The sequence below is a fragment of the Strigops habroptila genome, chromosome Z (genome assembly GCF_004027225.2).
Source record: "Strigops habroptila isolate Jane chromosome Z, bStrHab1.2.pri, whole genome shotgun sequence".
Taxonomy (NCBI): Eukaryota; Metazoa; Chordata; class Aves; order Psittaciformes; family Psittacidae; genus Strigops; species Strigops habroptila.
In genome coordinates this window covers 98415421-98442769 of record NC_044302.2, presented here as the reverse complement: position 1 = coordinate 98442769, position 27349 = coordinate 98415421, and the positions used below count along the sequence as shown (strand labels likewise).

The 27349-nt window shown below is 45.1% G+C and overlaps 1 protein-coding gene across 1 annotated transcript in view; it reads left to right on the top strand.

Moving 5' to 3' along the window:
• The window catches only part of LOC115601068 (lipoxygenase homology domain-containing protein 1-like), a 61509-nt gene that overhangs the window by 30894 nt on the left and 3266 nt on the right, over positions 1 to 27349 (top strand). The window contains exons 5-10 of the mRNA XM_030470584.1: positions 14068 to 14166; positions 15702 to 15850; positions 18254 to 18310; positions 18413 to 18536; positions 23828 to 24078; positions 25490 to 25625. Coding sequence (XP_030326444.1) covers positions 14068 to 14166; positions 15702 to 15850; positions 18254 to 18310; positions 18413 to 18536; positions 23828 to 24078; positions 25490 to 25625 — 816 coding nt within the window. The remainder of the gene's footprint in view (positions 1 to 14067; positions 14167 to 15701; positions 15851 to 18253; positions 18311 to 18412; positions 18537 to 23827; positions 24079 to 25489; positions 25626 to 27349) is intronic.

Here is a 27349-nt window from a genome sequence, read left to right as displayed (position 1 = left end):
AAGCCCACCCAGTTACTGCTGGGGTTCTGTGTGCCAAAGTCCCTTTCTGATCTTTTATCTGTTCAGTTTGTGAAACAGAAGAGTTAAGGACACTCGAGGGGCAGGAGGGGTCTGGAGGAGATAGCAGATGAGTCAAAGCAATACACAATTAACGAGAGGTTCCCTCGAGGAGGAAGTCAACCATTCAATCTTAATGGATCTTTAAATGACACAACAGTTTATCTGAATTTATTATTGCTTCTGCCTGGGAGAGCTGATTCAAAGGAATGCATGTGATTTCCTCCATCCTGTTCAACACCTGTCTCTCAGCAGGAAGAGATTTGTGGACTAAACGCTCAGCCGGTAGAAATCACTGCGGCTCCAACAAAAGTGCTGGAGCAACTTCGCATTTCACCAACCAACAACCTTGTCCTGAGCACTCACTCTTCCGGTAGAGTGGGTTTGGGTAATAGATGAAAAGTTCACTATGTGCTTGGTCCAGGACAAATACAAATTAGAGTGTCTCCTGAGTGTGAAAGAAGAGATTTAACCAGGCATTTGTCAGAAATGAATCTGTTCTCATCAGTTTTATCAGATAGAAAAGCCCACTTTAGAGTGGCACAGTCTGGGTGCTCTGTGGCCCTCCATATAAATGCAGGGAGCTGGGCTGAGGCCAGAGGCACGGGTGAGGGGTTGGGTGCCTTCCAGGCGGCAGGTCTGAATCTGTAAGAGGAGAGGGTTAGTTCAGCTATCTCAGGTTGCAGTTCCCCTTGAACCATAATTAATGAAAGATAAACATTCTCAGGCTGCTGAGGTGAACTGTCAACTGAAAATGTAGATTTAACTGAATTTGTCTCCCTCTGGATCTGTAAGGGTCTGAAATAAGATTGTGATATGATTTTCTTTGTACATACAATAATTTGCCCTAAATTTGGTTGGTTGGTTGGTTGGGTTTTTTTCTTTTTTTTTTTATTTCTTATTTTCTTTCAAATGGATTAAATAGTTGTGTTTACTCTTTGAGTATTAATATTTTCTAGTCTACTAGAACAAACGAATAATTATGTGGTTTGGTGATTTTATGTGCCTGTAAAGAAAGATTAATTACTCCCTCTTAAGTCTGTGTTCCCATTAGCAGTGTTCAGTGTCATACTCTTCTCCCTTTTGGTCATGTCTCTTCAATCACTGTTCTCCTGTTTTCTTTAGTTCTTCTTTGTAAATCACCCAGGCACTGTTGTTACAGATCTTAGTCTCACGCTTTGCTTTCATGCTCCATTTGCTGCCACAGTCTGGTTTGTTTTTGGAGGTAACCAAACAAGTTTCCTCCTGCAACATCTTTAGCTTTTGATGTTCTCCTGGAGAGTCTTCTCGTCTTTATCTTGAAGATTTACCTTCCTCTCTTGAACTGGAGGTCACTGGTGGGATGTGTATCATCCCTGTGATACATGTGGAATGTGGACTAGAGAACAAATAAATTTTTTTTGGTCATAAGTTTGCTTTGTTGATGCAGCTGAAGTATATTCGAAGGGGATTATTGGTGCTTGGACAAAAATTTACCAAGCTATGCAGAGACTCAGCCTGTTTCTTGGTAAGGAGCACAGCCCAGCCAAAGAATTCCTGCAAATCTATGAGCTTTGAAGAGGTTATTTTAAAGGAAAAAACCCAGAGGCATTATTAAAAAACACAGAAAATAATATGTTAAAAAAAAATAGTCTGCATATAATTGAAAAATTGGGGACACACTCGCACAAAACAAAAGTAGAGTTCTTTTCGTGAACCAAATAGAGTGATCACAGATGTCTGAATGATTGCATTTACTTATCTGAATAAAATGCCTCTTGTCAGGTTCCCTGTTGAATGACACACATTTCTCTAGGAAACCAGGTTGCATTTTAAGTGTTCCTACCTGAATGATCCTCTATTCCTGTATTCACATCCATGGCATCGTATGCCCATGACCCTTTGACAGATGATAGTGCCACAGGTTCTTATTTACCCAGCAGCTGCTCTTGGCGGCCTGGATTGGTTTACATTGCGGGTGTTAATTACAATGAAGGGCTATTGTTTGGGTTTATCCTGCTTCACTTGAGTTTATGAAGCCTTAGGATTGTATGACTGTGGCTGAGCCTTTATGCAAGGCACCGGCTCAAAACTGAAGTCAGGTGCTGGTTTTCCTTTGAGTGTAGCAGGTTTTGGATCACTCTGAGGGTGTCTGATGTCCTACCAAAGCGGCGGTGGGTGAAAGCATTCATAGTAGCTGCACTAATGAGAATTACTGACACAACGGAGACACAAAGCAAATGAAACTTGGGAGCCTGTTCTCAGCCATTGTTTGATACCTGCAGAATTACTCGTGCCACTCGGCACAGACTCTTAGTCTCCCACCCCATGGTGACTCTTACTTGGCTGGACTTCACTTGCCTTCTCCTGATGGTCTGCATCCCCAGAGCTGCTCTGCATCCATGGCAGTTGGGACACTGGGGCTGTCTCTTTCTCCATCCTCATGGGTACAGCTTTTATTACCCATCTGGAAAGCAGAGAGTCCTGAAATGTGGTCTTCAGGTGGATTGAAGAATGTCTCAGGGTGTAATACTGCAATATTTTTGCAAGGCTACATTTTTTCCTGACTCATGAAAGCAGTTGAGGCTTGGTCAGGTTAGATGATGTATTAATTAACCATTGGCCATCTTCTCTCTGGGATGACAACAGGCTGTAATTGCTATTTAGGTGGCCAAGGTCAGACTGGCTTTCTGCAGTTTGGCCCAGAACAAGAGAAGCAGCTGCAGTTAGGTACCACCAACACATATCGGCTCTTCTTGATTACTCTTGAAACCTCTCCCTTATCAAAACATTTCTCTCTGTAACATTGCTCTTATACTGAGAGAAACTAGGAATGGTAATTTGAAAAGGAGACATTTAATCACTTAGTCCTTGTGATTAAAAAACCCCATGTTCAAGGACGCAGGTACCTGAAAATTAGTTGTCTTCTGTACGATTGGAATTTATGCTAACTTGTCAAATTTTGGTGAAGGCTTGCCAACCTGTTGCAAATGAGGTTTAAGAGCCAAGGACTGACTTCCAGCTTCATCTTTGAACATTAACACCCTGAAATAGTTTAGGATTGGACACGATGGGCTATAAATGTGCATGGAGCAGCAGCTCATGACAAACTGTTCCAAGACTGCATTTTCACAGTAGGACAGAAACACATGTGAGATCTCAAGCTGTAAAAGTTCTCTATTCTCTACTTTTTCTGGGTAAAGTTTAGTCTTATTCGGTCTATTAATAAAGAATGTGTTGACAATGGGTGTGTTACACAGCGCAGTACTGAGGAGTAGGGCAGTCACAATACCCAGACCTTGAGGATGGGAGCATCCAGCACAGTTAATTTGCATTTATTTTTGTCATATTTTAAAATACTGGGCATTGATCACCTATTGGCATTTGTTGCTGATATTACGTCAAAAACGGATCACAAGACCAGATCAGGTGTAGCTGTGCTACATCTAGTGCTAAGTCTGCATGGTCTTTTACAGGCAGATGTAAGTTGTCTGCCTTGCTGAGACAAGAACTAGCGTTGATCTGGATGGTTGGTTGTTATGCGGATTCTGGCCTGATTTGGGGATTGATATATGGTGTACTTGAGAGTTTGCATGTATATGTCCTAAGGGGTAATGGCTGTAAGTTCACACTGAGCAATTGGACCTGGATTCCTGTGAAGGCAGAGGAGTGGTGAAACGTGCCCATGTGCTTGTGAATGCAGAGGGTAGTCTCACCTTTAAAAAATGAGAACAGTGTTATAATTACACATGAGAGCAGTTCAGCTGATCAAGTCGCAGGTCAGACCCAATCCATTAGTCTTTCACAACTTCCCTTGAATCATTGGTCTGTCCTCATCTGGGGCAGAGTTAATGAGATCACCCGAGGAGACTTGGAGAGTCTGTGTTCGTGGTGGGTCAGAGGAGAAGACCACAGACAGAAAAAGGCACAGAACAGTTTCCTTTGAAGGCTGGAAACACAGTCTTTGTAGGTGTTACGGATGCAGTCTGTGCACATGAAGAAACAGCCTGTGTTGGACTTCATAGAATCACAGAATGGTTTGGGTTGGAAGAGAACTTAAAGCTCATTCAGTTCCAACCCAACACTGCCAGGGATGGGGCAGCCACAGCTTCTCTGGGCAACCTGTGCCAGCGGCTCACCACGCTTACACAAAAGAACTTCTGCCTAAGAGCTCATCTCAATCATCTCCCCTCTGGCAGGTTAAAGCCATTCCCCTCATCCTGTCCAAAGCCCCTCTCCAGGTTTCCTGGAGCCCCTTTAGGCACTGGAGCTGCTCTAAGGTCTCCCCTTCAGGAGCCTTCTCTTCTCCAGGCTGCCCCAGCCCAGCTCTCTCAGCCTGGCTCCAGAGCAGAGCTGCTCCAGCCCTCGCAGCATCTCCATGGCCTCCTCTGGACTCACTCCAACAGCTCCATGTGCCTCTTGTGGTGTTGCCCCAGAGCTGGACAAGGACTGCAGGGGGGGTCTCCCAGAATGCAGCAGAGGGGAAGAATCCTCTCCCTTGGACTGCTGCTCATGCTCTGGGGATGCAGCCCAGCACCCAGGGGGTGGTTCTGACTTCTTTGCCTGGTGTGCTTTTGAGAGCATCTGCAGAAGCATGCATAGAGTTAACACGCTTTAGATATTCTCTGAGGTTTTTATATCCACCAGGACCTAAAACTCATATATCTGAGCTGGGAAGGTGAAGGTGAGCTGTGTTATTTCTTTCCTCTGCGAAGAAGGCTTGTGTTAAGTCTTCACAGTTCATTGTCCAGAGTTTTAATGCTGGGTACTGACCTGCCTGTGGCTTGAGGAAACACTTGGGGCAGCAGATATTGATGCACATGCTTGAATTTGAGTCAGTAGCTGAATCTTTCTGACCCAAAGGGATACACATGTCCCTAAAGGCTGGACTGAATCCAAACTGAAGCTGTGGCCAATATTACTCAATAAAATACTGGTGCTAGAAGCTCTGATAAAGAGCAGTGTTTTGGATGTGAGGCACCAGTTGATGATGCCCTGTGGGTTTGCAATCTTGTTTTATAAAGCATCAGGTCTGGAGAGTGGGACTGGCCCCTCTCCTGTTTCTCCTGAGTTGTGATTTAAAATGAAATGTCACACATTGGGAACTTTCCTGATCAGAAAAACTAAAAAGATTATTTCTGAGGATGTAGAAGGGGAGGGAAGGAAATATTAATAGGTGCTACCTGCTCGTCAAAACTCGTCTTTATTTACGTTGAGAACTGGAAGCATATAATCAGCACAGGAAAATGCAGCTAAATATATTTATGAAATAAATATGAGTTGTTTACTTTTAAATAATGGTGAATACCCCCATATTAAGGTTGAGGTCTTGCTGAATCCTGAGATATTCAATAAACAAGGATTTTAGAGGGACTAAGACCTTTTACCACCCAACTGATAACACTGGGGAAAAAATGTCATGTTATCTGGCACACCGAGCACCCAAAAATGCCTTCCCCACTCCCCAAAAAATACTTCAGTTGGTCTAATAAGTACTTTTTTCTCCCTGAAAACTTTGCCCATCTTATATCACCGTGTCTAAAATGAGGCAGCTATGGACGTTTTGCTTGTAATGTATTTTTTGCCTGTTGTTTTGTCTCTGAAGATGGGCTATGAGAAATTGAAATGCAGAAATAAAAAGGAACATGGCTGACTTGTAAGCCACAAGGAAGTCAATATGTACAGAGCTTAGAAATAGGATGGAAACAGAGATTTGTAATTCATATAAAGGACCTCATGTTTCAAGAGAAAAATGTCTGGAGAGGCATGAGACATCTCTGTATGCGGCTGGTATACAGAACTGTATGTACCCAATACAAAACAGTTAGTGCAGCATGTCTGTGAAGATGGGGTATAATTTTGACCAATTATGTCTAGATGTTGTAATTAACTCAACCATCAGTTTTGAAATAAAGTAACTTTTAAAAAGTACCTTATGTATACAAAGCAAGACTGAAGTACGGTGATAATGCTATGATTTTATACAATACTGGAAAATCGTTTCAGTCTTCATTCTGAGAAAAGATGTTTAACCCAAGAGGTTATTTTCCTCAATTTTGATAATAGCAGATCTGGGGAAAGCAGGAACTGGATATTTCTTTTACGAAATATCTGCCCTTTTTTTTTTTTTTTTTTCCCTTCCATGGGCTTTTACCCTGGGACTAAACTAAAGAAAAATAATGAGTAATCTTGGAGAACTAGATGAATGAGGATTTCCACACCACTATCACAAGGTGTGTTGCCCCTTGCTAAGCTCCGTGCCTCTGCAACTAAACTGCTATTGTCTCTTGAGCAAGGTCATTTAAAGCTCACTTCAAAATGCCATCATCACTTTGAAGTCACAGTAGGAACATCAGTTCAGCATATCCTACGAGCAAAGACTCCTGCATGTGGTAGATTGCCTCTCGCAGGCTTTGCAGAGGGATGATCCAGGCTGAATCCTAATATATTAACTGTTTTGGTGCATACTTAGATTTCATGCAGGAGAAACACAAAATGGAGCTGAATCTTGTGCTCTCTGACCTGGGTGGGAGACCCAGCAGCTGTGTTCATTATAGGAGAGGCATGAGGCAGCAGTTGAGGATAATGCAATACTCAGCAGAGCAAACATGATAATTTCTTTTTCCCATGTGTTATGCCTCCTTGAGAGGCAACAATAATATCTCTTAAGAGCACAGTTTTAGAGAGCCCTTCTAGGATTAAAGAAATGCCAACCCATGGTCACACCAGCCTTGCATCCTTGGTGCTGCCTCTAATGACACGCACCCCAAAGCCATGCAAACGCTCTTTAGCATCTCCCTCCCACTAGCACCACATTTTGGCAGCAGTGCTTATGGCCAAAAGCAATGCAAAGCTCTTTATTCATCAGCATCCCCTGTGCTCCAGGTGTGCTTGTAATCTGCGCTTCCAGTTTGAACCCTTGGCTTAAGGAGCTGTTCACCACCTCTGAAGGCACAGCTCATTAAGAAAGATAGTTGTCAATTACTCTTGACAGAGATTAATTATTTTCAAGCTCTAAACCAACCCTTTGAGTTCAACCCTTTCCTGGATGGGGGAAAAAATATTCTTCCTTAGCTGTGTGCAGTTGCTTTGTACAAGAACAGGCCATGCTTTTGAGACAGAGCTCACTCGTGGTGAACTCAGCAGGGCTCCTCTGCTGCTCCAGAGGTTGTGTTAGGTTCTCATTAAGTCTTGCTCTGCATAGCTGTCTGTAGGATCCCTGCTGCTGCGATAAAGAGAGGTGGAATGATTAGGGCTGGGTGAGATTTCTTTTCTGCAGTGTTTGCAGAGACTCCAGACAGTACTAAGCAAGAATATGCAGCAAGGCATCTTCACCAGAAGGTCAAGAGAAGCTCATCTAGGAGGAGGTGGTGTTAGCTTGGTGGGATGGGCTCTCTCCCAGGACAGACGAGAAGTAAATTCCAATGCTTGCTGGGAGGCCAGATCCCAGGCTTGTGCCTTGGCCACAGGCTGTCTGACCTTTCAAGGTTGCTCTGACCAAGAAGTCTAGCTGTGGCTGAGGAATCTGCTGCCAGAAGTGGTGTAAAGGAGCTTCCATTTTGACAATTCAGTGCTTCCTTCATCAAGAAGACATTTTGTCAGCCAGTTTCTGGTGGGCTGGAATAACTGACTCGATCTGACAGCGAAGAACTGAGACATATGGACGTTAAACCACCTTCCCGAGGTTGTGCAAAAAGACTGTGGCAGACCCAGGTTGAAGCTGCGCCTTGCCTGCAGATCCAGGCACCCGCCTCTCCCTCTAACAACAATTCTTTCTGCTTTTCATACTAACCACAAATGTGTTTCTTTGCCAGCAGCAATTCAGAGACAGTAGTGGTGCCTCTCCCCTCCTTCTTCTGAAATCTGCCTACTCAGTGCTGAGCATTACAGGATGGATCTTAACCATTGCCACCCTTGGGAGCACTGTGAAAACAGAAAGATAATTGCTAAAAGTTGTCTTATGAGAAGAATCCATCGCTGTCTATGACTTAGTTCCCTGCTTTTAACCCAGTGTGTTCTGCTTCTGAAGGCTGTGACATTTCTTAGCTGCTGGATGCTGTGCTGCTACCCTGCTCCATGGCAGGCCATGTGCATGGGAGGCAGGCAGGGATGTGTAGCAGGGAGTTCACTGTGCCCTGCAGGAAGTAATAACTCTAGGTAATGAAGCATGGTCGGCTTTGTTTTCCTGCCTAAATCTGGTGTTCCTGCTGCTACAGACTCAGCAGCTTGTGCGTAAACACCCTAATGCCCCAAATAATGTTAGCTACAAGATGTCTTCAGGCAATTCCATCCATTTCAGGTGACCATGATATCAAACTGCTAAATAAATGGCATTGGCAGATCAATACCACATGGATGAACAGTGACCTGTAGCTTGCAGGTAGAAGGATTTGGCTGGGGTGTGTCCACTCATTTCCTATGGTTGGAGGCAGGAGAGAGGTTGCACAAGAGCACCCAGGAGTGATGGGTCTGGATAAAAAGGAGATGGCAGTGGGGCCAGCCTCAATGGGGAACATCAGGGCTAGGAGGGCTGCAGCCCCATGCCCTTTTTCCCCCAGAAGCAGTGTTGGGAGCGCCTGTAGCATCAGAGCACATCACTAAAATAAACCCCTTGGCTCTCGAAGGAAAGAGCCTGACTATCCCACTGTGCAATATTAATCTTTCCTCTTAGCTGCTGAGAGCTGTCACTGAGTTGATTAGCAGCAGACAAGCTGCTTGACTGTCACACCTCTGCTGAATTGATGCAGTGGGGTCATATCAGTTAGTGCCACCACACTGCTTCCCAGAAATGGCATCCTGGCAACATCTCCAAATGCCTTCTTCAGACAGCTTTGTGTGTGCTGGGTGAGAGGTGTCAGGGGGAGCTGGAGTGTCTTTAACGGAGCAGACTCCCAGCCGTAAAGAAAAGGAAGGTGCTGTAACCACACAGGACATTTGAGCTTGTCTGTTGCAACAGGAAGAGGAAAGGCAGCAGAAAATAGTTATGGCTCTCATTACTGAATTTGTGCTCTTCTGCTCTTGGCATCTTGCAGTTCGTGCCTCTGAAGCTGATAATTTCACTTCTAGGAAAGCTCCCCTCTCCATGCCTGTGCTGCAGCAAGCATGCACTGGTAGATGGAGTCACAGCTTTTACACAGCCGTACATTATCATTTTTGCATGTTCCCAGTGCTACGAGAAGCACTCAGGAAAAAAGATATCCAGGCAACATCTTGATCTCTGTTTTGCAGATGAACTCAGAGCCATGTATTGAGATTAAAAAAAGCCAAGTGGGTATTTTTGAAAAGATGATGTTAATGTTTTAAATAATGCATGATTAAGGGCTTACAGAATAGGGAACATCCACCCATGCTTAAAATGAAGAGTGCTTGACTTCAGCCAGATCTCTGCTTGGCTGCAATGAGAGCCTTTTTCTGCATGCTTCTAGCAGCTGAATCCTCGCTGTCTTTTTGAGATGCGGCATCCCTTTCTATTTAAATTTGCACATCCACCGTGTAATTCTGTAAGATGTGCTGATGTATGAAGCACAGAAGGACCCCTGAGCAGAATGAAGAGCCACTCTCTCTGCTGCAGCTGAGTGTTGAATTGCTTGGAGAGGGAGAGAGAGCTGGCAGAAATTCAGCATGGCTCAGGACTGATCTGTTTGCTTCCTGAAGATGGAGGAAGTAAAATGGTCCTGCCCGTAGAGCTGAGAGGGGCAGGTATGGGGAATGGCTTGAGTGCACAGTTTCAGAATTGGGAACATATGAAAAGATAAAGGGGAAAACCTGATGAGAACATGCTAGGCATGATCCTATGGTCCGTGAAGCAGGGATGTGCTATGACCTAAGTCAAGGACCACTAGTGCTCTTGGAAACACATCTGCAAGGAGCATAGAGATGTGTTCCAATGTTCATGGCCAGCATGAGCTGTGCACCCCATCCTTGCTTACATTTTAGAGGACAACATAAAACCCATGCAGCACAGTGCCCTGTGATTGCCACCAGCCCAAAATCTTAGCCCAATGCATCTCTCTGGGCTCAGGAATTAGCTCCACCACGGGGATCTTTGTGCTGACACTCTGACAGCCATGTTGTGTGTGTACTTGGGATCACTTGTGATCCCTTGGGATCACTTGGTGTTCTGAGCAGGTTGTCAAATAATGTCATTTCTTTATATCACTTAGATTTGAAATATAGCCCTGTTGAGAAATCTTTCAAGGTATTAGATCTGGAAAAGAATTTTACCAGTGTTTTTCTGGCTGACCAGACATATTTCTGCAGCAGCTATACAAGGTGTCCTTCTTGTCCTTTTTTTGGTCACTGGTCATTGGTCTTCATGGACTTGTTCTCTACATGTCCTGCTTGATGCTCTGCATGTGTTCTGCCATCTTTCTGGTCTATACTTCAAAGGTATAAAACTTGACCCTACAAGGCTAATTTAAGTTCAGTCGTTGATGCTTGTCCTTTTGTGGTTTTTTTAATCCCGTCAGGTTCTTCTGGTGCCTGAAATGCAGAGTGGAAAATTAATCACTGACATCAGAATAAATATTGTAGAGGAGGTACAAGGAGCAAACTTCTTGAAGAATGTGGCCTGTGATTAAAGATCCCAGTGTACAATGGGTCACATAGTTAGAGCAGCTTAGTGACCAAATGGAAGCTGTAAATTGCACCGTCTAATGCAAGTGAAATCCTTTGGTGTTGGCATATCTCTAGCAGGTTGTTAGAGGAATGTGAACTGAAGCAAAAGAGTTAAAGAGAAACATTAAGGCATTTTCCCCCTTGTCTGAGCGTGTCTCTGTCCTCCCCTTTCTTGTTATTTAGTATTTATTGCACTTTTATCATTATGTTTTATTTGTAATGGCATGTTTTGTGATGGGGTGCCAGGAACGTCAGGTCGATTTTAGCACATTCATTAAACCATGACAGGTGATTTTCCCTTTTGTGTGGGCTCTGCCCTTATACTCCTCACCCTGGGAGCTGAGCTCATCTTTATAATTCAGAGGATGGTCCGACAACCGCTTCTCATATGGTTGCTCTCACATCTTCTGCCTCAGCAGGAGCACCGAAGTGCCTGCTGTCTTTTAGAACAAGTTTTAATAAACACTGGTGATGGTGGAGGAGGCAGGTGGCCTGCTCTGTGACTGGTAACCCAGCGTTTGTGATGGTCTGGAGGCATTCATTTCTGGTGTTGGCTGGGGAGCCCAGGCAAGCTTCTCCCCTAACTTTGCTCCTGCCAAAGGGAGAAAGCTTTTCACCATGGATCATGGTGCAAGAGGTTCGCAAGGGAGGTATGTGTGAGGTGCCCTGTGCATTTGTCCCTTTGACAGAAGCAGCATGACCAGGACACAGAAATAAAGAGGTGATGTAGCATAGAGCTTTCAGTATCAGCTAGCCAGGGCTCAGTAATACAGGGTATAACAGATGCTTTGTTGAAGGCATATATGACATTGTGTACCGTTCGGTAGATTTTGCATTAATCTTCATCAGTTTTGTTTTGTGTCTTGCTATTTGTCTCCAACACTGGTTCTGCACAGAGAATACAGCACTAGATATCTGTCGTGTCTGAGTTTGTTTGGAGCAACAAGGTGGTCATAGAATCATAGAATCTCAGACTGGTTTGGGTTGGAAGGAACCTTAAAGCTGAACCAGTTCCAACCCACTCCCCTGGGCAGGGACACCTTCCACTAGGGCAGGTTGCTCCAATCCCCATCCAACCTGGCCTTGAACACTGCCAGGGATGGGACAGCCACAGCTGCTTTTTAGTCAGGTAGACTAAAAGAAGGGGAAGGTGGAAGACCCAGGGAACTACAGACCAGTCAGTCTCACCTCTGTGCATGGCAAAATCTTGGAACAGTTTCTCCTGGAAAACATGCTAAGGCACATGAAAAACAATGAGGTGGTTGGTGACAGCCAACATGGCTTCACTAAGGGCAAATCCTGCCTGACCAATTTGATGGCCTTCTATGATGGAGCCACAGAACTGATGGACAGGGGCAGAGCAGTTGACGTCATCTACCTGGACTTGTGCAAAGCGTTTGACACTGTCCCACATGACATCCTTGTCTCTAAATTGGAGAGACATCAATTTGATAGATGGACCACTCGGTGGATCAAAAACTGGCTCGATGGCCGCACGCAAAGAGTTGTGGTAAATGGCTCGATGTCCAGTTGGAAACCTGTAACGAGTGATGTCCCTCAGGGATCGGTGTTGGGACCGGTCCTGTTCAACATCTTTGTCGGCAACATGGACAGTGGGATTGAGTGCGCCCTCAGCAAGTTTGCCGACGACACCAAGCTGTGTGGTTCGGTTGATAGGCTGGAGGGGAGGGATGCCATCCAGAGGGACCTTGACACGCTTGTGAGGTGGGCCAATGCCAACCTTATGAAGTTTAACCAAGCCAAGTGTAAGGTCCTACACCTGGGTCGGGGCAATCCCAGGCACTGCTACAGGCTGGGCGAAGAAGACATTCAGAGCAGCCCTGTGGAGAAGGACTTGGGGGTGCTGGTTGACGAGAAGCTTAACATGAGCCGGCAGTGTGCGCTTGCAGCCCAGAAAGCCAACCGTATCCTGGGCTGCATCAAAACAAGTGTGACCAGCAGGTCGAAGGAGGTGATCCTGCCCCTTTACTCTGTTCTTGTGAGACCTCACTTGGAGTATTGTGTACAGTTCTGGTGTCCTCAACATAAAAAGGACATGGAGCTGTTGGAGCGAGTCCAGAGGAGGGCCGTGAGGATGATAAGGGGGCTGGAGCACCTCCCGTATGAAGACAGGCTGAGGAAGTTGGGGCTGTTCAGCCTGGAGAAGAGAAGGCTGTGTGGAGACCTCATAGCAGCCTTCCAGTATCTGAAGGGGGTCTACAAGGATGCTGGGGAGGGACTCTTCCTTAGGGACTGTAGTGGTAGGACAAGGGGTAATGGGTTCAAACTTAAACAGGGGAAGTTTAGATTAGATATAGGGAAGAAGTTCTTTACAGTGAGGGTGGTGAGGCACTGGAATGGGTTGCCCAGGGAGGTTGTGGATGCTCCATCCCTGGCGGTGTTCAAGGCCAGGTTGGACAGAGCCTTGGACCACGTGGTTTAGTGCAAGGTGTCCCTGCCCACGCAGGGGGGTTGGAACTAGATGATCTTAAGGTCCTTTCCAACCCTTACGATTCTATGATTCTATGATTCTATGACTTTGGTGGTAGATTTTGAAAGCTGCTCATGTTTGATCCAAATACAGTCACACTGGAGGCCAAGGGATTTTTCTTGTTTCAAAAGAAGCTGAGCTCACCCTTGCTGTCCTTTGGAGCCAAGTTAGCCGTATCCTGATCCATTCGAAGAACTTGCTTTTCAAACTCACTGACATGATGTGTGTGAAATATTCGTGGTGTGGCTCACCTGTGTGGTCTTTGTGTTGCTTGGTGCCACGCATGATGTAGCTTCACAGTGCCACAGATCCTGGGCTTTACTCCTGTTTCTCCATGGAATGGACCGAATTATTATTTTTTGGGTTTTTAAACTGGGCAGAGTAGCAGGGTGGTCACCTTCACATTTTTGTGCTTGTGCATTGTGCAGTGTGACTGAACTTTCCTCAGAATACAAGTTGTCACCAGCCAGGTAATAACCATGTAAGCTAAGCAGGAAATATAGCTCTAGGTTAGCATCAAAAATAGCTCTAGGATAGTATTTGGACCAGAGGGGTCAGCTCTGAGTTTGGGCATGTCTGGTCTGTAACTCGTTGATGTTTTCAAAAAGCAAGGCTGTGTGTAGGTCTTAGTTTTATGTATTAACATAAAAATTTCACCTTCTTCTCACCTATTTCAGCTTTCAATGTCAAGGCCAGGAACTAAGTGACCTCTTCCTCTTGCCCTGGGCAGTGAATATGCAGCATTAGAGCTCTGTGTGTGGATTTTGTTCCTCTTATGCAGTAGAGGGTCAGTGTACCAGGAGCCATGGTTCAGACATGCTTCCAAGATAGCATTAGCACAGCCGAATTGCTTTGTTCTATTATGTTTTGTATCAAACTGCAGAGTTATTAATGTATTGGGATTTCTGCCTCTCTCCTTGCAGTCAACAAATACGTGGTCCGAGTTTTTACTGGTGAAGTTAGCGGCAGTGGAACAGATGCGGATGTCTTCATTAATATCTTCGGTGAAAAAGGAGACACAGGTATTCAAATGCAAATGATTTCCTAAAATACTTCTTCCTGCTCTGCAGGCCTGTGATCTGAACAACACACAACAGCAATCTGGCAAAGGCAGAATAATTTGGCTGAGTGAAAGGCACAACAAATGGTGGTGTTAGCTCTGGGGCTTCTCACATCCACAGCTTCTGGAAGCTGTGTCTGCAATGCAGCAGTCGTGGCTGGAATGTGAGAATAACTGAAGTTACCTATCACCAAAAAAACCTTACCCTTGAGGAAATGCAACATAAACCACTAGCCTAAACTAGCCCAGTGAGTGCGCATCCACTGAGGGATCCAGCACCAATGTGTATTTACAGTGCATGCAGTGAGAGCTGCATGTCCCATGTTTCTGTGTCCCTGGACAGATGACACTGTTTTTTATAGTGTGGCAAAGGCTGTGGCTGAGCCTTCTTGTCCATTTAGAAAAATGTAACCAAGGTTTGTATTAGCTGGCTTTAAATTAATGGTGGGAGCTTATTTATTTGTTTGTTTGTTTGTTTATTTTACTGTAGATTGTATTGCAACATTGATCTAAGAACTTGAATTTATGTTTTTTAAAAGATATTTTTAGCTGACTCATGATAAAAGGTGCACCCAGACCAGAATCTATGGAGAAGAGTATGTAGAGATTCCTGGATACCCAGAGAGCATATGTTCTCTCTCTTCTATACTGCACCTATCCTGTCAGATTCAAGAAATAATGATATGATGTCTGCCAAGTGTCCTTGAACTGATTATGAAACATAGTGGATAGGTCTCATCCTTGATTAATTCATCTGATCTCACTGAAGACATCTGAAAGCTGGAGTCTAAATCTAAGCTGTTTGTCCAGGCATTCAAATCGTATCTACAGAGAGAAATAACAACCCTAGAAAACAATTTATTCCCTTCTAAAATAAGAGGGAGGGATTTACCTCTAACACCTTTCCTTGCACTGGTGCCTTGGGTGGGTTCAATCCCACACCCAGCATCACTCATACATGAACAGTGATGGTTGCAACTGAGGTCATCACTTTAATACTTTTCATAAGGTCAAGCTCCTCTGAGATCAGGAAAACCGATAGCCCTGGTTGGGTCCTAATTTGTAAATAAATCCTTCCTGTGCAATGCAGCAAAGAATCCTGTGTCCTGAAATGTCAAAATCTGCAGCTTGTGACCAAAGCCTTTTTTTAAACAGTTTGGAGATTTTTAAAGACATTAAAAACGAAAGGGAAATGTGGTGGTATGAAAAAAAGACACAAGAGCCATCTGGATATATATTTCTAAAAAGTCTGAGAGCTGTAAGTAACTCTGACATCAGAGTAAAAATCCTGGTCTTTTGTGTGCTCAAGAAAAGGTACCTTTTTTATTAGAATATAAGGTCCTCTGCCTTAACCTTGAATCCTGGTTGCAGAGAGCTGTTACTTGGAGGATATTTGATTCAGTCAGTTGTGACATTCCTAAATATTTCTTCACTTATAACACACGTGTGTAAGTAACCCTTTTCTCTTTGTTCTTTTCTCTCTTTGTTCTTTCTCAGGTGTGAGGAGACTGGACAATGACAAAGACAATTTTGAAAAAGGAGCTGAGGACAAGTTCACACTCGATGCTCCGAATTTGGGAAGGTTAAGGAAAATTAATATAGGGCATAACAACAAGGGTGGCTCTGCTGGCTGGTTCCTTGCAAAGGTTAGTTATTTCTGAGACATTTAACTTAAGCATGTTGTGGAATTAGAATGTCTCATTCACCCTCTTGGTGGTCTGATGCCAAGAAATACAAGGATGTTTGCTGGCGAATCAGGTCCCTGGCTATGGAAAAAGGCACAAATCAAGTTTTCACCTTTCCAGAAGTATCCTCTCCAGCACTTTCTTTTTCTGCAGAGCCAAGGGGGGTTGATGAAGCGCTGGCAGGAGCCTGGTGCATGCCACTGTGGTGCATCTAAATTAGGTGCAGCAGATTCAAATCGGGTAGTTATAAAACAAGGGACACTCTGGGTTAGGGTAAGTTGTCGAGCATCTCAGGCAACCTTGTGGCAGTAAGAAAATCCAGCTGTGAAAGCTCAAATCTGCCTGCTGTAATATTTCTTGTGTCTCAATCTCTGCAGTTTCTTTGACAGATGAGGGGGAATTCTCCAAGCCCCTTCTCACTCCGTTGACTTGACTCATTACCAAGATGGTAAAGATACCAGAGCCGAAGAAATATCTGTTGAGTCGGTTGACACTGGAAATTTGCAAAGACTTATAGCCTGGCCACATTTAAGTGATTTATCATGGGCACAGCAAAAGAGATACACCTGCCACAAAGATACCTTTCTTCCACTTTCCTCCTCATTTTAATCTCCTGCTCTAAGTCGTGAAGGTATTGCAGCTTTTAGTGGAATGGTTGAAGGAATATTTTAAAAGGAGAAATGTATGACTACTCTTTCCTCTAATCTCATTTTCTTTCCTCTGCTGGTGTAATTTAACACAGCTGGCTTTAATCCACTGAGGATCTGACCCCATATTTATAAATCCTAGATAAGAGGGTGGTTTGATGTATCACAAACACAAATATTAGCACATACTTTTCCACCACCACCGTATGCTGCACAAAAAGTTATTATGTTGGATGTCCACAAAAAATGCAGAAGATAGATAAAAAAGAAAGCTGTTGTGCCCCCTGTAATAAACTTGGAAACTCACAGAAAAGGAACTTCATTCTCACATTACAGATGAAGTCTGCAGGATGTGTTTTGCTTAAGACCCAAAGCCTGAAGTAGTGACTAGTTGCAGCCAACACACTAATCCTATGTTCTGCCACAGGAACAGCTCAGAGGTTTGTGATTAAGTAAAGGCAACTTTTGCCTTGCAAGTTCAACTGGAAGCTTGGAGGAATGAGCTGAAACAGCCCAGTTATCGTCTACTGTTGGTAGATGTTTTTCTTTAATTTGCTTCAATCCTTGGAGTGTTGTCACTCCTGGATGAACCTGTTAATCATCACTCAAAGTTCTTCTCATGTTTCTTGTGTTTTCAGTGGTTTATACTTGGAGCTGTTTTTCCACCTCTAAATATATGAATAAACATATTAACAGGCACCCAAAGAGGATCGGCTGGTAGAGGGGGATCTAAGTGTTGATATTGCTCCTAAGCCTCATATATTTTAGTCTATAACACTCCAGCACAGCACTGCTCTCTCATGCTGACAATCCCAGCCCTGGCAGACGCTGCTGTCTATGTCTACAGAGGCACAACGAGAATCAGTAACACTACAGGCAACAGCATAGTGTGGGTTGAGTGACAAGAGGGGAAGTTCTGGTTCCCAAAAATGGTTTCACAAATCTATCAGAAAGGACAGATTTCATATTCTCCCTGTTTGCTGAGAAGGCAGAGAAAAGTGGCAATGACTTTCAATCCCTTATAGTGATTTTGGGTTTTTATTTCTCTGAGACATAAGCCATGCAGGTGAATAGAGATTTTTTATTTCTTCTTTTCTGACTGAAAATATTCAGTACTCTTCACCGCTTGTTTAAAATATTGCAGTAACTCTATGGCAAGATTCAGGAACACAGTGGAAGATATTGGTAAGAAATCCCTCTGCCGGAGGTGCAAGAAACTCCAAGTGGTAACGTTGGTTTATCTAGCATTAAAAAGGAAGATTGTTTCAGTAAGATATATGTCTACATAGGTCCAAGAGCCAAATCCTTCCAAATAAAAATTATTCCTACTGTGGGGTTTCTTAGCTGTCTTTCCAATGATTCCATCCTGGAATAACCGAGTGGGATCACACAATATTATTAGGTGACACAAGCTGATCTGATGGTCTTGATTTGTTCTGAAATTCCTTGGTATTATTTTATAACAAAGCTCTAAAACTGAGAGAGAAAGAAGACAGCCTGTTCCCAAAGCAGAACAAAGAGCTGCCATTCAGCTGATGGAGAAGGGTAGCCAGCAAACGGGCTCTGGAGAGAAGGAAGACAGGCCAGCCAGCTGGTCTTGCTAGCAGAGACATCTGGTCTCGTACACGGTGAGAGATGCAGATTGAGTTCACTGGATAAAAAGAGAAAATAAAAAAGCCTGCTTTTTTTACTCACTGATTGTCTGAAATTCTGTCAGTACTTAATTAGGGAGCGGAGAGGGATCTGCCTGACTATTGAATATATTAAATGCCAGGTGAGAGAGTTTACATTAAGCTTCTGCTCTTTTGTCACCCCCTCATGTAACACCATAGCTTTTCCCATGTTATTTTGCAAAGTGCTGTTTCTTTTCTCTTAGGTGATCATTGAAGACATTGGCAACAAATGTGTGTACCAGTTCCCAGTTGGACGCTGGTTTGCTTTAGATGAAGATGATGGAAAAATCCAGAGGGACATTCTTGTGGGGGGCACTGAGGCCACAGGTAAAGTCATGGGTTGAATCCATGGTGGGTAATATGAAGTTACAAAAGCCTGATTAATGCTAATAACACTGGTTTTTTAGAAGATGGAATGTGTTATGCTTAGGGACACCTGCAGTGGACCATCTGCTGGTGACAGGGTGTTTTGTGCAAGGGTCCATGAACTACCATTGCATTACCCACCTCCATATGTCACTGGTGAATCTGTGCAGGACCTACAAGCTGATTTATCACCTGATAATAAATCCAGGTTCAGCCTGGAGAAGAGAAGGCTCCTTAAGGGGAGACCTTAGAGCATCTCCCAGTGCCTAAAGGGGCTACAAGAAACCTGGAGAGGGGCTTTGGACAAGGGCCTGTAGAGACAGGATGTGGGGGAATGGCTTTAACCTGTCAGAGGGGAGATTGAGATGAGATCTTAGGCAGAAGCTCTTCTGTGTAAGGGTGGTAAGGCACCGGCACAGGTTGCCCAGAGAAGCTGTGGCTGCCCCATCCCTGGCAGTGTTCAAGGCCAGGTTGGACGGCGCTTGGAGCAACGTGCTCTAGTGGAAGGTGTCCCTGCCCATGGTAGGGATCTGGAAGTGGGTAAGCTTTAAGGTCTCTTCCAACCCAAACCAGTCTAGGATTCTATGCAATGGGCTGTTGGGCAGATGATGAAAGATCCACCTTGTGCTGCAGCAAGTTGCTCATGAGCTTTCGGAAACTGGATTTCTATTTCCACAGTCACCAGTGTGCCACACAGTAGTGTATATTGTAATTCAGGTTCTGGTCTGGGGAGCTGTGCATCCTTTTACAAAACAAGAAAGACAGACCGGAGCCATAGAAGGGGCATTTTTACTGTCCAATATGGTTAGAGACAAATAGAAGTATGTCTCTGTTAAAAGAAACATGGATATAAATTCAATAAAAGAACTTAACATGAGGCAGAAGATTATTTGGATACTGTTCTGCCTGTATTTATTCATTGGCATAAATGTTAACACTATGATTATGCACATAATAGCTGTTCTTTACTTCTTTGCATGGTCTTCAACACCTGCAGTCCTCATATTCCCCCCTCCATGTGCATGAGGAAAGTGGTCTGGGTGCAGAGCCCTCACTGCAGGATGCGTAGTGGGAAAAAGATAGGGGAAGGTGGGAAAGAAATCAGGAAAAATACAATTAATTTACTATAAGATTCTCCTATTTTTTACCATTTATGACTGTGCATTTTTTTTTCCTGCTCTCATGAGTTTTATCGAAGATATTTGCACAGGAGAAGATGCTTGAATACATTTTTAAATATAAAGTTCAAAGAGAAGATTGTTTGGAAAAGAATGAGTTCTGGTGTTTCTACTTTGTCTCAAGTCCTTATTGAAACTTCTGGGTGATTTAAGCAAAGGAAGAACTTAGCTTGGGCCCCAACTGTCTTATACATGCTCCCTAAAACACTGTTACAGAATCCTAGAATAGTTAGGATTGGAAAGGACCTTAAGATCATTTAGTTCCAACCCCTCTGCCATGGGCAGAGACACCTCGCACTAAACCATGTCACCCAAGGCTCTGTTCAACCTTGAACGCCGCCAGGGATGGAGCATTCACAACTTCCTTGGGCAGCCCATTCCAGTGCCTCACCACCCTCACTGTAAAGAACTTCTTCCCTATATCTAATCTAAACTTCCTCTGTTTAAGTTTGAACCCATTACCCCTTGGCTTCCACTACAGTCCCTAATGAAGAATCCCTCCCCAGCATCCTTATAGGCCCCCTTCAGATACTGGAAGGCTGCGATGCGGTCTCCACACAGCCTTCTCTTCTCCAGGCTGAACAGCCCCAACTTCCTCAGCCTGTCTTCATACGGGAGGTGCCCCAGCCCCCTTATCATCCTGTGGCCCTCCTCTGGACTTGCTCCAGCAGCTCCATGTCCTTTTTATGTTGAGGACACCAGAATGTGCACAATACTCCAAGTGAGGTGTCAGGAGAGTAGAGGGGGAAGATCACCTCCTTCGACCTGCTGGTCACACTTGTTTTGATGCAGCCCAGGATACGGTTGGCTTTCTGGGCTGCAAGTGCACACTGCCGGCTCATGTTAAGCTTCTCGTCAACCAGCACCCCCAAGTCCTTCTCCACAGGGCTGCTCTGAATCTCTTCTTCACCCAACCTGTAGCAGTGCCTGGGATTACCCCGACCCAGGTGTAGGACCTTGCACTTAACTTGGTTAAACTTCATAAGGTTGGCATCAGCCCATCTCACAAGCGTGTCAAGGTCCCTCTGGATGGCATCCCTTCCCTCCAACCTATCAACCAAACCACACAGCTTGGTGTCGTCGGCAAACTTGCTGAGGGCGCACTCAATCCCACTGTCCATGTCACCGACAAAGATGTTGAACAAGACAAGTCCCAACACTGATCCCTGAGGGACACCACTCGTTACAGGTTTCCAACTGGACATCGAGCCATTTACCACAACTCTTTGCGTGCGGCCATCGAGCCAGTTTTTTATCCACCGAGTGGTCCATCTATCAAATTGATGTCTCTCCAATTTAGAGACAAGGATGTCATGCGGGACAGTGTCGAACGCTTTGCACAAGTCCAGGTAGATGACGTCAACTGCTCTGCCCCTGTCCATCAGTTCCGTGGCTCCGTCATAGAAGGCCACCAAATTGGTCAGGCAGGATTTGCCCTTAGTGAAGCCATGTTGGCTGTCACCAACCACCTCATTGTTTTTCATGTGCCTTAGCATGTTTTCCAGGAGAAACTGTTCCAAGATTTTGCCATGCACAGAGGTGAGACTGACTGGTCTGTAGTTCCCTGGGTCTTCCATTTTGCCCTTCTTGAAAATGGAGGTTATATTTCCCTTCTTGCAGTCATCAGGAACTTCACCTGACTGCCATGGTTTTTCAAATGTGATGGACAGTGGCTTAGCAACTTCGTTCGCCAGCTCCTTCAGGACCGTGGATGGATTTCATCAGGTCCCATGGACTTGCGCACATTTAGGTTCTTAAGATGATCTTGAACCTGATCCACTCCTACAGTGGGCCTAAGGTCTTCATTCTCACAGTCCCTGCAGCCGCCTTCCAAGACTTGGGCGGTGTGGTCAGAGCATTTGCCAGTGAAGACTGAGGCAAAGAAGTCATTAAGAACCTCAGCCTTCTCCAAACCCAGGGTAGCCAGTTCTCCTGATAACTTCCAGAGAGGGCCCACGTTGTCCCTAGTCTGTCTTTTATTTGCTATGTACCTATAGATGCCTTTCCTGTTATCTTTCACATCCCTTGCCAGATTTAATTGTAACTGGGCCTTAGCTTTCCTAACCTGGTCCCTAGCTTCCCGGACAATATCCCTGTATTCTTCTCAGGCCACCTGTCCTCGCTTCCACTTTTTGTAAGCTTCATTTTTCCCTCTAAGTTTCCTCAGAAGCTCCTTATCCATCTATGGAGGTCTCCTGGCTCTCCTGCTACCTTTCCTTCTAGTTGGGATGCAACACTCCTGAGCTTGTAGCAGGTGATCCTTGAATGTCAACCAGCAGTCTTGGGCCCCCTGCCCTCTAGGGCTTTATCCCATGGAACCTTACTAAGCAGGTTCCTGAAGAGGCCACAGTCTGCTCTCTTGAAGTCCAGGGCAATGAGCTTGCTGTGTGCCCTTATCACTGTCCTGAGGATCTCAAACTTGACCATCTTATGATCGCTACAGCCAACGCTTCCCTGGAGCTTCACATTCCCCACCAGCCCCTCCCTGTTGGTGACCAAAAGGTCAAGCATGGCACCTCTCCTCATCGGCTCCTCTATAACTTGCAGGAGGAAGTTGTCTTCCACACATTCAAGGAATCTCCTGGATTGCTTGTGCCGGGCTGTACCATCACTCCAACAGATACCAGGATGGTTGAAGTCCCCCATGAGGACAAGGCCCTGCAAGTGTGAGGCTGCTCCTATCTGTCTGTAGAGCGCTTCATCCACAGAGTCCTCTTGAGCAGGCGGCCTGTAACAGATCCCCACAGTAATGTCCCCCATCGCTGTTCTCCCTTTGACCTTGACCCACAAACACTCTGTTGACTGATCACCTGTCCCCAGATGGAGTTCCATACTTTCCAGCCTATCACTGACATAAATAGCAACTCCCACTCCCTGTCTGCCGGGCCTGCCTTTTCTAAAGAGCCCGTAACCTTCCATTACAGCACCCCAGTCACAGGAGCCATCCCACCATGTTTCTGTAATACCAGTGATATCATACCCCTGTAGCCGTGCACACATCTCTAATTCCTCTTGTTTGTTCCCCATAGTACAGGCATTTTGTGTAGAGGCATCTGAGCCGAGCTCCAAATGAAGCCGACTCAATGGCTGGAGCAGCTGAAATATCTCTGCATCGCTCCAAGCATTTATTACAGGTACTGCCAACTAACTGGGAGTGTTGGGATGGATTGATGCCCCCCCTCTCCCAACACATCTACTTTAAGCTTTCTTGACCAGCCTGGCAAGCCTCTTACCAAAACAGCTCTTCTTATGGCTACAGAGGTGTCTCTTTATTTGACATCATGACACAGGTCTAAGTTACGGCTGTCAACGAATGAGCCTTCTCAGAATTAAGGCCTGTAGGAAGAAATGTTATCTTTCTTAGATCAACAATTAGTTAGTCTATTAGAGCTGGACAATAAACAACCAAACTTTTATGCACATGGACTTCTTTTCAGAAATATTTTTATTTCTTCCAGCTGGGCTCATACCTCTCCCAAGCCTTGTTTTGCTGAGATCCTTAGGGTCTTACAGTGACAGTGAAGGTCCTGCTGGTTTCAGCAACATTGTCCCCAAGTTTTTAGAGTTTTGTGGTGCTACGAATCTTGCCACCACTCATTAAAGCAACACTTCTCCACCCTCTCAGTGTTCTCTGACATGTTGGTGCTTTGTACCTCTCAAATCAAGCAACTTAGTTGCCAATTCAAATTTTTCGCTTTTCTTCACCTAATCATCACCATATGGTGGTGATAAAAAACCCCATACTTTTTCCATTATGCCATGTGGCAGTGAGTTTGTGGCCACAAACCTGTTTCTCTTAGACAATCTGAAGGTAGCTGTGCATTTCTCAGAGGTATGTGTGGGACAAACCAAATGAAGCATTGCTCTCTGTGTAAGTCAAAAGCTAAAAAGACCAGTGGGAAACTGGTAGAGTCCAATGTAAATCCAATCAGAATTATAACTCTCGGCCTTTTTTTCTCCTTCCTGCCCATGGCAGGGGGGTTGGAACTAGATGATCTTAAGGTCCTTTCCAACCCTAACTATTCCATGATTCTGTGTCTTTCTTCTTCCTAACCGAACTCCTGCTTCCTTCAGGTATTGTGTACAACGTTGCTGTAGTGACAGGAGATATCAGAGGAGCTGGCACTAACTCCAAAATCCACATAATCCTCCATGGGTCCAAAGGCTTAAAGAACAGCGGGAAGATTTTCTTGGAAGGAGGTGAATTCGAGCGTGCCAGGACAGATCTCTTTAACGTGGAGATAGCTGCTCTTCTCAGCCCACTCAGCAGAGTCACCATTGGGCATGACAATTGTGGTGTCAGTTCTGGCTGGTATTGTGAGAAGGTGAGACCAAGCTGCTTGTCTGTAGGCAGCTGTCAGCCCCTTTCCTGTTCATGACCCCAGCCCAACAACTAAATATGATTAAACCCCCCCCCCAAATAAATCTGCATTTATTCAGATGAGAATATCCCTGGTTTAACAAGTCAATATTGTACATAATGCATTGTAGTAGCTGATTGTCTCAAAGGCACACTAGGTGCATAAGTCAATCACTCTCTAATTGGGTTGATTGCCCCTTTGCAGTCACAGAGATAGAGATTATTGTTTGCTCAGTGCCAAAAGCACCTTCAGATGTTCGCCTAAGGGGCTGGACAGAAAAGCAGTCTTAGATTGTGCTGAGCATTTCAAACTTATCATCTATATTCAGACTTTGCTCAAGTTTTTAGATGCTGTTTTTGAGCTCAAAAAAAGAAGTGGCTAACCACAGCTGTTACTGGGAGGTAGTGCAGCAAGATGTGATGCGAGGTCATGTACAAGATCAGCAGGAGGTGATTGGAGGGTGGAAAGGGAGGCAGCTGCATACCCTGAAGCTAGGAGTAAATGCAGTTTTCCTGGAAAGGAAAATCAGTTTAGGATGTGACTTAGGGGCACAAAATTGCTCCAAGGGCTGGAGCAGCTCTGATCTGGGGACAGGCTGAGAGAGCTGGGCTGGATCAGCCTGGATAAGAGAAGGCTCCTTAAGAGGAAACCTTAGAGCAGCTCCAGTGCCTAAAGGGGCTACAAGAAACCTGGAGAGGGGCTTTGGACAAGGGCCTGTAGGGACAGGGGAATGGCTTTAACCTGCCAGAGGGAAGACTGAGATGAGCTCTTAGGCAGAAGTTCTTCCCTGTGAGGGTGCTGAGGTGCTGGCACAGGGTGCCCAGAGAAGCTGTGGCTGCCCCATCCCTGGCAGTGTTCAAGGCCAGGTTGGACACAGGGGCTTGGAGCAACCCGCTCTAGTGGAAGGTGTCCCTGCCCGTGCAGGGGGTTGGAGCTGGATGAGCTTTAAGGTCCCTTCCAACCCAAACCATTCTGTGATTCTGTGTGCTTGAAGGCTTTTTGTATCTTGTCCTCCCTGCAAAAGTCTACTGTGCACTGTTGTGGCTCGGGGCATGTGCTCCACACTGGCACAGCACTGACACACTGCCTGTTTCCATTCCCTTCCCCTTGTGGTGTTTTACCTTTTCTTTGCTGACCCATTTTGATCTCCTTCTGGAAAGTGGAAGTAACAGCACAGATGGGTTCTAGCTATACCCCAAATTGGGAATTGTGCAACCAGCCCAGTTCATGTTGGTCCAGAAAACTTGATTTTTGTGAGCAAAACCAAGATCTCCAGCTCTATCCTTGCTTAAGTTACTTAAGTTTTCAGTATCAAGGTCCCGTGGGCTGCCAGCAACAGAATATTCCAACTCACCTTCCCAGTCTCTTTTCCTAGGTGGTGGTTTACTGCCCATTCACTGGTATTGAACAAACCTTCCCCTGTGATAAATGGCTGGATGAAGATGAAGGAGATGGTCTTATAGAACGGGAGCTCTATGAAATGGTCTCACTGCGCCAGAGAAGACTGAAAAGTAGGTACAAGTGCCCAGGAGCCCCCTGTGACCCCCACACATGCTACAGCAACCTGAGTGTCACCCACACAACATTACATGTAGTAGACCTGTTGTCAGATAGATAGAGGCTCAAGGGAACTGAGTCCTGCATGACTATCAGCTTTGAACATCCTGGTTCGGGGAGTTTAAAATGAACCTTTTAAAATATTTTGAAGAATTTCAATCATTTTCTTAAGGGAAAAGCTTCCTAGGTTCATTGGGCTTTGGGCTGCCTCTGCTGCCATTTCACCTTTGCAGGCAAGCCAGGCTACGTTTCTTGTCACTACAGAAGCAAAGCTTTCTTGTTCCAGATAGAAACAAAACCTAAATATAATAAAAATACAAACCTGGAGGAAAGCAGGAAGGCCAAACTCTTCACACTAACTTCAACTTTTTTACTCTTGGCCTTACAGAAAAAAACAGGCCAAAAGTGCCTCCCGAGGCACAACAGTGCTGCATTTGAAGCCTCTTTTTCTCTAGAGGGAGGCAATGGCACACGTTTGCTGGGAGGTGCTGCTCTGTGAAGAGCAGAGCAGCGTACCAGCATGTTCATCCATCCACACACAGCTCCAGCACCCAGCCTCGCTGGCTGGTTCTGCACCATGCAGAATGGATCGCAACCGTCTTGCCTGCAGCAGTGCGTATGTGTAAGCAGAATGTTTTAATTAGGATAATACATCCAGTTTAATCTGAATGCTTCCGGTAGGCTCCTGCTTAAACAGCAGTTCATTTAAATAAGCTTTATCTAAATGTTAGTCAGTGTTAGAAGCACATTGCATCTCTGACTTGGTCCATTTAACTAAAGCTTCTGCAACCTTTAACCCTCTATTATCAGCTCTGACTGTTATTGACAGGCTAATTCCCCTGCTGCCGCAGTGCAGGAGATAGACAGAGAGCATTAGCCTTGAGAAATCTGTGACCTTTAGCTGCCAGATTATAGAAGCGTAAGACTCGGAGTTAGAAAAGACCTATTATGTCATTTTGCCTATCTCCCTGTGCATACAGGGCTGTCCCTTTCTGTAGAGATGATCAAAGCTTGGTTCAACCTCACTTTGGGTATCCATGGTGAAACGGCTCCCTGCACAGTGTTTGCAAGCTGTTTCCCCTGTGGATTGCAGCCCATCATATAGCTTCTATTTATTCTCAGCCTTTTATTTTCCCCTTGTTATCTCAAATGTTATCCTGGAAACTCTAGTGCCAGGTCTAGCCCTCCAGGGCACAAACAACCCATGGTGTTTGTGCTCTGGGGAATATTCACTCTGGTTCTGAGAATTTCCAATCTGCTTGGATCCCTTGATGTGAAGGGATAGGGATTGGGAATGTGCCCAGAGAGCCCTGGGAGGATGATGATGGGTATTTGGGGATATGGTTGGTCTGCTCCAGCAGCTGCAGACCTAGCTCACCCACTTTTCTCCCTGCGTGGTTTTTCCCTAACATCCCTCTATCAGCAACTTAATCCTGGTACAAGTTCCCTGTTCCCCATTCCTGCATGCATCGTTCCTCCTTTCCTTCAGCAAGAGGTCAGGGAGGCCAAACCAGACAGATGAGAGAAGTCTCTGGTGTCTGAGTTGCCCTTGCTCTTTTACCCAGGGAGAGTGGGGCTGCTATATCATATGCCATGCACAAACTTGCCTTAGCTTCATTTCTGCTCAGATAAAACTTGCTGGTGCTTTTCAGGAAGGAGTGGTCATGGACATTATGCA